Genomic DNA, 12,343 nt, shown 5'->3' on the forward strand with positions numbered 1-12,343 from the left:
CTTGCCCCCTTGGCATTGCCCCATGCCTGATGTGCAGTGCCAAGGTGCTCCCAGGGGGCACAGGCTGGCACTGCCAGGGTGCCATTGCCCTGGGGACACCCCCCCACCACATGACCCTTCATTTCAGCAGGGTCAGGTCACTAGCTCCCTGAAAGTGGGGAGCGACTGTAATCCCCGCTGGAGTGAACCACTCTGGTGGGACGGGGGGCGATGCTAGTGGGCCCAGAGACTTCAGTCCTGGGCCCACTAATCACATTGAAATCATATTTAAATGACCTTTGCGCCTCCCCACCGATTTCCGACGTGGAGCAGACACCGCTGGAAATCTGGTGCTGGGAGATGCAAGCGGGGCGCGAATGCTCGCGTGAACCCCACAAAACTATCTCCCGGCCTACTGCGCTAAAAAATTAATGCAGCGGGATGGGAGAATTGCGGCCGCCATTTTGACACATTTAAGCTCAAAAACAAGAACTGAAAATCCTTCGAAGTTTTTTGTTTTAATTCTCAGTCATGGGAGGGATGTTTGTTTTCTGGAATGTAACCTTTTTTTCATTTTTGTTCAGCATCTGACTTTCTCATGTTAAAATAAATCTTCTAGCAAAGTGAAAAACAAAAGAACCAGGAAAATGTGTTACTCAATAGACATCTTTAGCATGATGCTATTTCTCATACCGTTTACATGAATGAACTGTCTCTATTATCACTCTCAATTCATCTCTATCTATAGGTGAGACACCCATGCACATTGCTGTTCTGAAACAAGATGTGGAAATGGTTAAAGAACTTCTAAAGCGAGGTGCTGATGTGATGAATGCTCGTGCAACGGGATCTTGCTTTGTCCCTGGAGAAGAATGTCAGTGTTACTATGGTAAAGTCTCATTTGTCTTCTGAGACTTAAGACAGTCAATTTTCCATTATATTGACAGTTTGAGCAGTCACCAAAGACATGTGAGGTTCAAGTCCACTGAATTTGCACGTTACTTAGTCAGGCCTAATTTTGGCCTTACATTTTCATTGATAGAATGTCACACAGAGACACTGGGGAAGGGATAGGTCCAGTTGCCCCAAAATTTTCTGATCAAAGGTTTTGGTGGAAGAGGTCCAAAAGAAGCCAGTTCTCTACCCTGCTGGCCGCAGTAATCCACCTGCAGCAACCAAAAAGACCCGGGTTCAAATTGCGACTGCGATGAGCACAGCAGGAGTCCATCAGTGCTCATGGCTTCAGTACAGGGAAAGGCTCAATGACCTGTTGTATTCTGGCCAGGTGGTTAACTTGGTTCATCCATACAGAGATCCAAAAGAGGGGTCATATCTGTATGCTGCAGCTAAGGTGTGAGACACGGCAACTACCGCTGCTTCAGTATTGAGGCTTGTATGTAAAAGCCGCTAATGTAGGTGTGCACAGAACACATGAATGAGCACTGTGATACACAGTCACGAGCAATATCCCTCCCTGCACTGTACATCAGCCTAACTTAATTATGTTGTCATTGCCTACCAAAGGGGCACACAACAACACAGAGCAGGCCCAGTCTAGGCAAGATCAGCTTTCCTCAGATACATATGTTCCATTTGCCGTGTGGCCATGCGGACTGTCAGGGTCCTGAGCAGCTCTCAGTTAGTGATGGTGAGTTGCTGTTAGAAGGTGAAAAAGGCTTTGTTGAAATCACCTTCGAAGATAGTGGTAATGCTGGGGGTCATGATGCCACTTTGCTGAGCACGATGGATATTGGCATGAGAGGGAGTGTAAGGATGGGATTGTGTCATACGGGCAACATGAGTATGGCTAAGGCAGCGCATGCATCTTGGAATAGATTCACAATAAGAAGAACTATACGTAAATAACTCGTACAGGTCCCACCCAACTCTGCTTCCTTCCCCCACTAGGCGCGGGCTGATCTCTCTGGCTATCTGGGCCCGATAAGATCGCTAGGTGAGAAATCAGGTATGAACCCTATCTTTTGCCTATCTTGCGATCTTACCGGCTCGCTCCCCCCATCGACCGGCGGGACGTGAAGGTAAGATTGTTCCTTTAGTCTTCGTTCCTTTATGCATCCTTCTCCAGCACAAAGTTCTCCCTTGCACTTGGGTGCATGCATCAGTATGGGCAAAAATTATTGTCCTACCAGTAAGACATCCTCCTCCCTTATGTTAAGGGAGGACTGTTGGGATTTGTTTAGATGCCACTCTGGGACTGTGAATAATTTTAAAGTAAATTCAGCAAGGGTACACACAGTTCTCTAAAGCAAGCCAAAGAAATACAGCAAGTTCAGACCTGCTCCTACCAAATCCAGTTTGTACACCTTGGACTCCACACACCTGGGCTACCAAATTCTGACGAGGGTAGGAGTAGATAATGAGTTAAATGGCCAGCTGTCTCTATAAAACATGTAAACACTGGAAAATACTCGCCCCCACTCCTGCCCTCGCAAAAATGGGAAATGTCATGTTCACGACTTAGGATGTCCGGACAGATTCGCTATTTTCAACACAAATGAAAGAAATAGTTTATTTATTAATCACAAGCAAGTCTTACATTAACACTGCAATGAAGTTACTGTGAAATTCCCCTGAGAGGCAAATGAGAGGCAAAGATCTAGTTTTCTTAGAGTAACAGAAGAGTAACAGTCAAAGTTTTGTAACTGAATAAACTGAATAAACAGTCCTGATTCTCATTTATCTCTGAAATTCCCATTTTAACATGAAGAGTTCCAAGATAATGGAGCACTGAGTTATTTAAGGATAGGTATGTAGCAATCAAAACAAGACATGTGGAATAATCATTTTTTGAGATCTTTAATAGTTTTTAAACCTCTGCAAAATATCTATTGCAGCTGTCTTTCACAATGTTGACTGCAGACTTATGTGCAGAGTTCTTTGAATCAGTTTTACACAGGTTAGTGGGTCTGTATTTGACCATATTGCTTTACCTCCAGGTGAATATTTGTTGTCATTTGCAGCATGCATTGGCAATGAAGAGATTGTCAGAACGCTTATGAAGCATTGTGCACCATTAGAGGCACAGGATTCCTTAGGTAAGAATTCCATGATTATTCCAAGAGTTGTGTCTGAATTAAATTTATTTTAATGAATGTTCCTTTTTTTTACCTATGGCAGATGTAAACTGCAATCACAACCATTCATGCAATACAAAGATGGTTTAAAAGTTTTTATCAATTCTTTGTTCTGAAATGCCAGACCACCTTGAAAACTACTTTGTTTTAAATTGGAACAAGAGAAATGAAGCATCATACTGCAGGATAACACCATGGTTAAAAACATCGGGAAAGAACGTGTGATAAGTTGAGAAGCATTAATAGGTAATGTCAAATGTGTGTTTATGTGTCAACTGGGATATAATTATATTCAGAAATAAAACTAGAATAATTCTAGTTAGTGGCATGGTATAATTGTGGAAATGAACTCCCAGTGAGTGCAGAATCCTTTTTGATTTGATTTGATTTATTGTCACATGTATTAGTATACGGTGAAAAGTATTGTTTCTTGCACGCTATACAGATAAAGCATATCATTCATAGAGAAGGAAAGGAGAGAGTGCAGAATGTAATGTTACAGTCATAGCTAGGGTGTAGGGAAAGGTCGACTTATGTAAGTCCATTCAAAAGTCTGATGGCAGCAGGGAAGATGATGTTCTTGAGGCGGTTGGTACGTGTCCTCAGACTTTTGCATCTTTTGCCCGAAGGAAGAAGGTGGAAGAGAGTATGTCCAGGGTGTGTGAGGTCCTTAATTATGCTGGCTACCTTACCGAGGCAGCGGGAAGTGTAGACAGTGTCAATGGATGGGAGGCTGGTTTGAGTGATGAACTGGGCTTTGTTCACGGCCCTTTATAGTTTCTTGCGGTCTTGGATAGAGCAGGAGCCATACCAAGCTGTGAGACAACCAGAAAGAATACTTTCTATGGTGCATCTGTAAAAGTTGGTGAGAGTCGTAGCGGACATGATTTTGATCTGATTTATTATGGTCACATGTATTAGCTTACAGTGAAAAGTATTGTTTCTTGTGCTGTATATAGACAAAGCATACCGTTCATGGAGAAGGAAATGAGAGAATGCAGAATGTAGTGTTACAGGCCAAATTTCCTTAGTCTTTTGAGAAAGCAGAGGCATTGGTGGGCTTTCTTAACTATAGTGTCGGCAAGGGGGGAGGGGGACCAGGACAGGTTGTTGATGATCTGGACACCTAAAAACTTGAAGCTCTTGACCCTTTCTATTTCATCCCCATTGATGTAGACAGGGGCATGTTCTCCATTACACTTCCTGAAGTCGATAATTATTTTCTTTGTTTTGTTGACATTGAGGGAGAGATTATTGTTGTTGCCCCAGTTCACCAGATTCTCTATCTCTTTCCTGTACTCTGTCTTGTCATTGTTTGAGATCCAACCCACTACGGTGGTGTCATCAGCTGGCACTGCATACAACAACATGCATTGATTTAACAGCTTTAATGTAGTCTTGAGGTACTTTACAGAAAAATGGGAAAAATATAAATAAAAGGGGAGTTTTTCTGGTTCCTCTGTCCTTGTTTCAGATTCCAGCATCTGCAGTATTTTGCTTATTTAAATAAAGGGGCAATGGATAAAGAACCATTGTGTAAGAGGAGTTCCTACACTACGCAATATCCTGCACTATGATGCTTCATTTCTCTTGTTCCAATTTAAAACAAAATAGTTTCCACAGTGATCTGGCATTTCAGAACAAAGAATTGATAAAAGCTTTTAACCCACCTTTATATTGCATGAATGGTTATGATTGCAGTTTACATCTGCTATGGAGCCACAGGTAAACAAAAAATGGAACTTTCCTTAAAAAGTTTGGTTGAAAAGATCGGTGTGAGAGTGTTTTAAAGAGAGGGAGGAAATTTGAGCGAGTAAGGTTGTCAATGCTGAAACAAAGGGAAAAGCAATATATGGTATGCTATGGGGTGGCACGACGGCACAGTGGTTAGCACTGCTGCTTCACAGCGCCAGGGACCCAGGTTCGATTCCCGGCTTGGGTCACTGTCTGTGTGGAGTTTGCATGTTCTCCCCACGTCTGCGTGGGTTTGCTCCGGTTTCTTCCCACATTCTGAAAGACGTGCTGGTTAGGTGCATTGACCTGAACAGGCACTGGACTGTGGCAACTAGGGGAATTTCACAGTAACTTCATTGCAGTGTTAATGTAAGCCTCACTTGTGACTAATAAATAAACTTTACTTTAGATAATGGAGTGAAAGTTGTAAGACTGGAAGTGATTTCAGAGATAGGGTACAGTGAGAGCATGGTAGCATCTGAAGATAGGACCAAAGAATTTAGTTTCAAAAGGTTGAAGGACCAGAACCTGATATTGGTCAGCAAGAGCACCAGCGGCAGATATACAGGGCCAGATATCGGCAACTGAATTTTAAGCATGTTAGATTAAAGAGGATAGAGGATGGAAAATTGCAAGGATGGCATTGTCAAAATTGAATAGTGAAGTGACAAATTGTGGATGAAGGCTTCTGGACAGTGGCGATGAAATGGCAGCATATATGGGCACAGTTGTGGAGGAAGAAGTGAGCAGTGATAAGTAAGTAATGGACAGAATGTGGTATAAATTTGCTCATGCCCAGTTTAGCTCCTAAAATTAAAGGGTAGGGACTTAATTTGTCAGTAAATTTATTGAAAGTTTATTTACTCTATGTTTGACAAATATGTGAATGAGTGCTGGATGTGAGTGGAGGGAAGTGTGAAAAAAGATAAATTATTGAATACAACAATCTTTCCTACCTATCCTACTACTAAATGAACGCCATCCTGGTGGATAAGCAATCTATGCTCCTCCCTTTTGTTATAAAAAACTATTTCCTCCAACCTTACCTCGAACACCAAGATAAGGGATGCCGTGGCTTGTTGTCTCAAAGATTGAGACCATTCATACTGACACCCCAACTGCTATCTCCCAACTCCCCTTAGAATTCATTCAGTCTAGTCCTGACATCCTGTTATTCTGCAGCTTCACAGAATTACAGAATTGTTATGATGCAGAAGGAGTTCTCCAAGAAGAACAATCGGAACTTCTCCAATCTATCTTCACAACTGAAGTTTCTCATCTCCAGATCAATTCTTGTAAACCTCTTCTGCATTCTCTTCAATGTGTTCACACCCTTTCTAAAGTGTGGCACCCAGAAATGTACACAATTCTCCAACGGAGGTTTAACTAGTGTCCTATATAAGTTCAGCATAACCTTCTTGCTCTTTTGATTTGATTTGATTTATTATTGTCACATTTATTTACAGTGAAAAGTATTGTTTCTTGCGCGCTATACAGACAAAACACACCGTTCATAGAGAAGGAAATGAGAGAGTGCAGAATGTAATGTTACAGTCATAGCATCCATGGTTTAGCCTTAGTTCCCTTATGATTCTTGCTCCAAACAGGAAGAAACAACTTCTGCAGTTCACCTATTTGTTCTTTAAATGCATGCCAATACCTGTCCACTGTCCTTCCTTTTAATAATGTTTTACAGTCCATCATAGCTAATTCATGCCTCAAATGATCATCTGATTAGTCCAGTCTGTAGAACGGGCAGCCCCTATAGTCCCTGTGGTAAAGCCAGACAAGACCATCTGCATCTGTGGGGATCATAATTGACAGTGAATCAGTCTGCCAAACTGGATAAATACCCTATTTCAAAGATAGAAGATTTGTGTGCAAAACTGGCCGGATTCCAATCTTATACAAAGATAGACATGAGCTATGCTCATCAGCAGCTTGAGTTGGACAACGCTTCCCAATTTTATGTTACAATTAACACACACAAGGGTTTGTTTCAGTATACATGCCTGCCCTTTGGCATGTCGTCAGCTTGTGCCATGTTCCAGAAAACAATGGAAGATTTGTTACAAGGATTGCCACATGTAATAGTTTACCTGGGTGATGTATTGATAACATGTTCAACAGAAGCTGAGCACCAAGCTAACTTGAAAGAGTACTAAAAGGAGGTCGGAGTTCACCTCAAGAAGGAGAAATGCACTTTTCAGGCCAATGAAGTGGCTTACCTAGGTTACTGGGTAGATGTACAAGGGCTGCACCCCGTGAAAGATAAGATTAGAGCAATATAGGAGGCACTGGCCCCAGAAATACATTGAGCTTAAGTCCTTCTTAGGAATGGTTAATTATTATGGGCGTTTTCTGCCGAATTTGCCGATATTGTTGGCCCCATCCATGTATTACTGAAGAAGCATCAGCATTGGTTCTGGAGGGTTCCACACAAAGAAGCTTTTAATAAGGTAAAACTGTTATTATATTTGTCTTGTTAATTAGAAACATAGAAAAACTACAGCACAAAACAGGCCCTTCGGCCCCACAAGTTGTGCCGAACATATCCTACCTTCTAGGCCTACCTATAACCCACCATCCTATTAAGTCTCATGTACTCATCCAGGAGTCTCTTAAAAGACCCTATTGAGTTTGCCTCCACCACCACTGACGGCAGCCGATTCCACTCGCCCACCACCCTCTGTGTGAAAAACTTCCCCCTAACATTTCCCCTGTACCTACCCCCCAGCACCTTAAACCTGTGTCCTCTCGTAGCAGCCATTTCCACCCTGGGAAAAAGCCTCTGAGAGTCCACCCGATCTATGCCTCTCAACATCTTATTTACCTCTATTAGGTCTCCTCTCATCCTATGTCTCTCCAAGGAGAAAAGACCGAGCTCCCTCAGCCTATCCTCATAAGGCATGCCACTCAATCCAGGCAACATCCTTGTAAATCTCCTCTGTACCCTTTCAATCTTTTCCACATCCTTCCTGTAATGAGGCGACCAGAACTGAGCACAGTACTCCAAGTGGGGTCTGACGAGGGTCTTATATAGCTGCATCATTATCCCCGGACTCCTAAACTCAATCCCTCGATTGATAAAGGCAAGCACACCATACGCCTTCTTAACCACCTCCTCCATCTGCGGGGCCGATTTTAGAGTCCTATGGACCCGAACTCCAAGATCCTTCTGATCCTCTACAGTACTAAGAGTCTTTCCCTTTATATTGTACTCCTTCATCCCATTTGACCTGCCAAAATGGACCATTACGCATTTATCTGGGTTGAAGTCCATCTGCCACTTCTCCGCCCAGTCTTGCATCCTATCTATGTCCCTCTGTAACTTCTGACATCCCTCCAGACTATCCACAACCCCACCAACCTTCGTGTCGTTGGCAAACGTACCAACCCATCCCTCCACTTCCTCATCCAGGTCATTTATGAAAATGACAAACAGCAAGGGTCCCAGAACAGATCCCTGAGTGCATTTCGACTCATCCAGAGAATTGGTGTTAACTTGTGATGCCTCTCCTCATGGCATCAGTGCAGTTTTGTCTCATAAAATGGATGATGGATCTGAAATACCAAATTTCGAGTGCTAAATTCTCCATTCTCACTGGCAGCAGTGGCAGGGTGAATGGCATCGGAGAACTCCAGCCCTGCTGTCTGCTGAGTAAGGCAGCCATGCTTTGCCAGTGAATGTCAAAGTTATACTACTGTCATGGACAGAGTTTATGTCTGGAACGTTACCCTCCCGCCCGCCATGGAATTGGAGTGGGCGAGGGCGAACAATGGGAAAGTCCGTTGACTTCGGGTAGGATTTTACAGTTTCGGGACCAGCGAGGGCATAAAAATCCCATCTTATGTGTTGTCCTACTCAGTGTGATCATTGTGTTTTCAATGGAAAGAGGCGTGTGTTTTCTTAACCTTGGAATGTGCATTCCAATAAAATAATTCAGCAGCAAGCTTTTGTTAATTTCAAAACAAGGTTATTTCTTCTCATGCTCTTACCCCAAATTAAATGCAACGTTACATATACTCAGCCTCACTCATGCACTCCCACACACAAAGTTTGGATATTGATAAAGATCATTCATTTTACCGATCAGTTATCCCAGTTTATGATCTTTGGTCTTCCACGTGCAGGCCTGTCCTCTTTAAATATATTCAATGATTTAAAGTTAGAATGAGAATCTTGTAAAGCGAAGGGTTCACGGCAGGTTGCGAGGTTTCTTGTAGTCAAATAGCTGGGAGGTTTGTTCTCAGGCAAAGTTCGAAGTGGAAAAGTTACTCAGTCTGGCTGCCTGGTGTCTCAGAGTTTGAGTCTGAATCTGGTTCATAAACTGACTGAACTGATGCTTCTGATGACTTTGCTGGAACTGCCTACAAAGAACTCTTAGCTGATTTCTAAAAGCAGACAAAAACATGGCTACCTCACCATGTGATGTTCCACATAGTTATTTTATCAATAAGGAATTGTGTTTATTTTGATTTTACACCCTGGGTTGTGGGTTAACACTTCTATAGTGCACCCAATCTAGTGTGAAAAACGATTGTGATCCAATGTAATGGTGACAGAGGCCATTCACTTCCATCTGCCACCAATTGAGTTCCAATCTTGTTCCATGTGAAACTTGGAGACAGGCAGTGTGGAAAACTCCATATTTGGGCCCATCCTGAAACATTGAGATGTGTGAAGACCCCAGAAGGTTTTGAATCTCCATATTTACTTAGGTATTCGCTTGAAACTTAGTACTGTCTGTAGCTCAAGGCCCAAAGGTATGATATATAACAGCCATCTTAATAACTTGTTTGTCCAGTTTTCTTAAGCGTATTGACTGAAAGTTCATAATATGATGCGTCTGCATTTGTCAGGATATTACCCTTAACATTTTATAACTTGTGCTTCTTCCTCTGCTACAGGCTGCCTGGGCGGAATCTTCCCGTCCTGCTGCCATGGGAATTGTAGTGGGCGGGACACGGACCATGCAGAGGTCTGTTGACCTCAGGTGGGCTTTTCTGGTCTTGGAGCGAGCGAGGCCAGAAATCCCGCCCCCTGTCACAATGAGCCACATTTCCTTCAAATTGACATCAATAAGATCTAGGCATTCTGTTCTTGCCACAAACTTCACAGATTTCGGAAAGTCAATTCCTTTCACTGCTGGATGGCAAATGCTGAATTTGATGAGGTGCAGATTTGATGTCTTGCCAATCAAGAGCTAAGCTATGAACCTTGTCTTCTAATCATCCTTAAAATGTTTTATTTCCCATTTCATAGCTTTAATGCCTCTGCGTGGGATTTTCTACGCAACCCGTCACATGTTAATCAGTGGTGGAGGAAGTCCACCATTGGCCGCGATTATTTGTTCCCACTGTTGTTCTGTTATAAATTCATTTTATGGGATGTGCTCATTGCTGAGAAGATGGGGGTGAGTGAGCTGCCTGCTTGAACTGTTGCAGTCCCTAAGGTGTAGGTAAACCCATTGTGCTGTTAGGGAGAGATTTTCAGTACTTTAACCCAGCCACAGTGAGGGAACGGCCATATATTTCCAAGTGGACACAAGTGTATCTTGGCGGTCCATCTCACTTAATAGTTAGCATAGTCGAAAATGTACACACCAAACATTACCTATGACAATAACAGTTCAATGTCCTGCTTTCAGCATTAACAGTGAGATTGTAGGATGTCTTGTGCTAACCAAATGGAACCAAAGAATATTAATTACTGCTAATGCTGTACATGCATATTAACCATGAATTTGCCAGGTTTGAATGGTTTTAAGATTTCAGTTTGATTTATGAACTTACTCTAAATACAGACACGCACACTCTTTTAAAAAAATGCACATTCGCACCTGCAAATACTTGTATACGTGGTTCCTATGGGCTGTGAGCCATCAGCATCACTGTTAGCAGATGAAGCTATATCGGTATGAATGCTTTCACATGTTACCGTGATTCGGAGGACATGCTGCTTATGATGGTGATTAGAAATGTGCATCATTTTTCTGCAGGTAATACAGTGCTTCATGTGTTAGTTCTACAACCAGAAAAAGAACAGGCATATTCCATGTATGATCTCATCACATCACTTGTCTCTGAGAAACATCATCAATTTGTAGAAAACATTGTGAATAATGATGGCTACACTCCACTGAAGCTTGCAGCAGCTGAGGGTGACTTTGTAGTAAGTAAACTGCTTTTCTGCAATAAAATGAACCTATCTAATTAGTTGATAGGGTAAATAAGGTCATAGAAGTCCTACAGTACAGAAGAAGGCCATTTGGCCCATAGAGCCTGCACCGACAACAATCCCACCCTACCCCCACACATTTACACTGCTAATCCCCCCAAAACTAGGATCAATTTAGCATGGCCAATCAACCTAGCCCGTATATCTTTGGACTGTGGGAGGAAACTGGAGCACCTGGAGGAAACCTATGCAGACACGGGGAGAACGTACAAACTCCACGCAGACAGTGACCCAAACCGGGAATCGAACCCGGGTCCCTGGCGCTATGAGGCAGCAGTGCTAACTACTGTGTCATCGTGCCACCCCATGGTGAGGTAGCATACTCTCTGAGTCAGATGGTTTGGGGTTTAAATCTGACTCCAGGGACTTAAGCACAAGATGGTGGCTCTGACCCCAGCACAGTACTGGAGACATGTTGTCTTTCTTCTGCCTCAGGTAGGTGTTATGGAGAACTGACCAACATTGCAAAAAGGGGATTATGGTGGTCATTATCACATTACTGTTTATTGAACTTTGTTCCGTGCAAATCGGCTACCACATTCTTTGCATCATATGTGTTGAAATTTTCATGTGAAGTAATCTATAATCATAATATCACTTAGGTTAAAAGATCCCTTTAAATATCCACCTTTCCATTTTTTTTGGACAAAACATTTTCACTTTTGAAAAGAGAGACATGTTGTTGAAGCTTTTCATCTTCCACTCATCAGGACAACTGCAAGAATGCCAAATTTTAAACAATCACAGCAATTTATACTGCAGGAGGAAAGGGTGCTGATTGGTTGGCTACCCAACTCTGATTGGCCAATGCATTGCCATGGATAAGCAAAGGGGAACTCTAGGTTTCCCAAGCTCCTGGCTAGTTCAAAAAAGCACAAGGCTTGAACATACTTATTTGTTTTTGTTGCTGAGAATAGGCCACTGTGCATGAATGAAGGTCATTTTTAGCAAGTGTAACTGAATCAGGTTATGACCTCAACTGATTATCTTAAATTGTTGTTAGTGTCACATAATTGCATTCAGGATTGATCAGCAAGTACTGCCCAATCACAGAATCACATTTAAAAGTAATTTTGTTTTGGTTTTTGCAAGTGTGGGTTGGTTGAGTATGTTCAGTACTGTGTCTATTCCAAACAACCAAAGGAACAGATTGTTTGATTCAATCAGCCAATATTTGGGGCCTATGGCCTACGAACCTGGCATCACGCAAGCACTAAAATTCACACATGACATTGCTCAATTGCATGGTCGGCGGTTCGTCTTTTTAGACTGTTGACAGCACCCTGTTAATGGA

General features: G+C 42.5%; 1 protein-coding gene across 1 annotated transcript in view; it reads left to right on the plus strand.

The window, feature by feature from the left end:
- The window catches only part of LOC144483718 (transient receptor potential cation channel subfamily V member 6-like), a 50,050-nt gene that overhangs the window by 10,960 nt on the left and 26,747 nt on the right, over nt 1-12,343 (plus strand). The window contains exons 4-6 of the mRNA XM_078202261.1: nt 728-868; nt 2,937-3,035; nt 10,811-10,983. Coding sequence (XP_078058387.1) covers nt 728-868; nt 2,937-3,035; nt 10,811-10,983 — 413 coding nt within the window. The remainder of the gene's footprint in view (nt 1-727; nt 869-2,936; nt 3,036-10,810; nt 10,984-12,343) is intronic.

The sequence above is a fragment of the Mustelus asterias genome, chromosome 3 (assembly GCF_964213995.1).
Source record: "Mustelus asterias chromosome 3, sMusAst1.hap1.1, whole genome shotgun sequence".
In the NCBI taxonomy this organism is placed as follows: domain Eukaryota; kingdom Metazoa; phylum Chordata; class Chondrichthyes; order Carcharhiniformes; family Triakidae; genus Mustelus; species Mustelus asterias.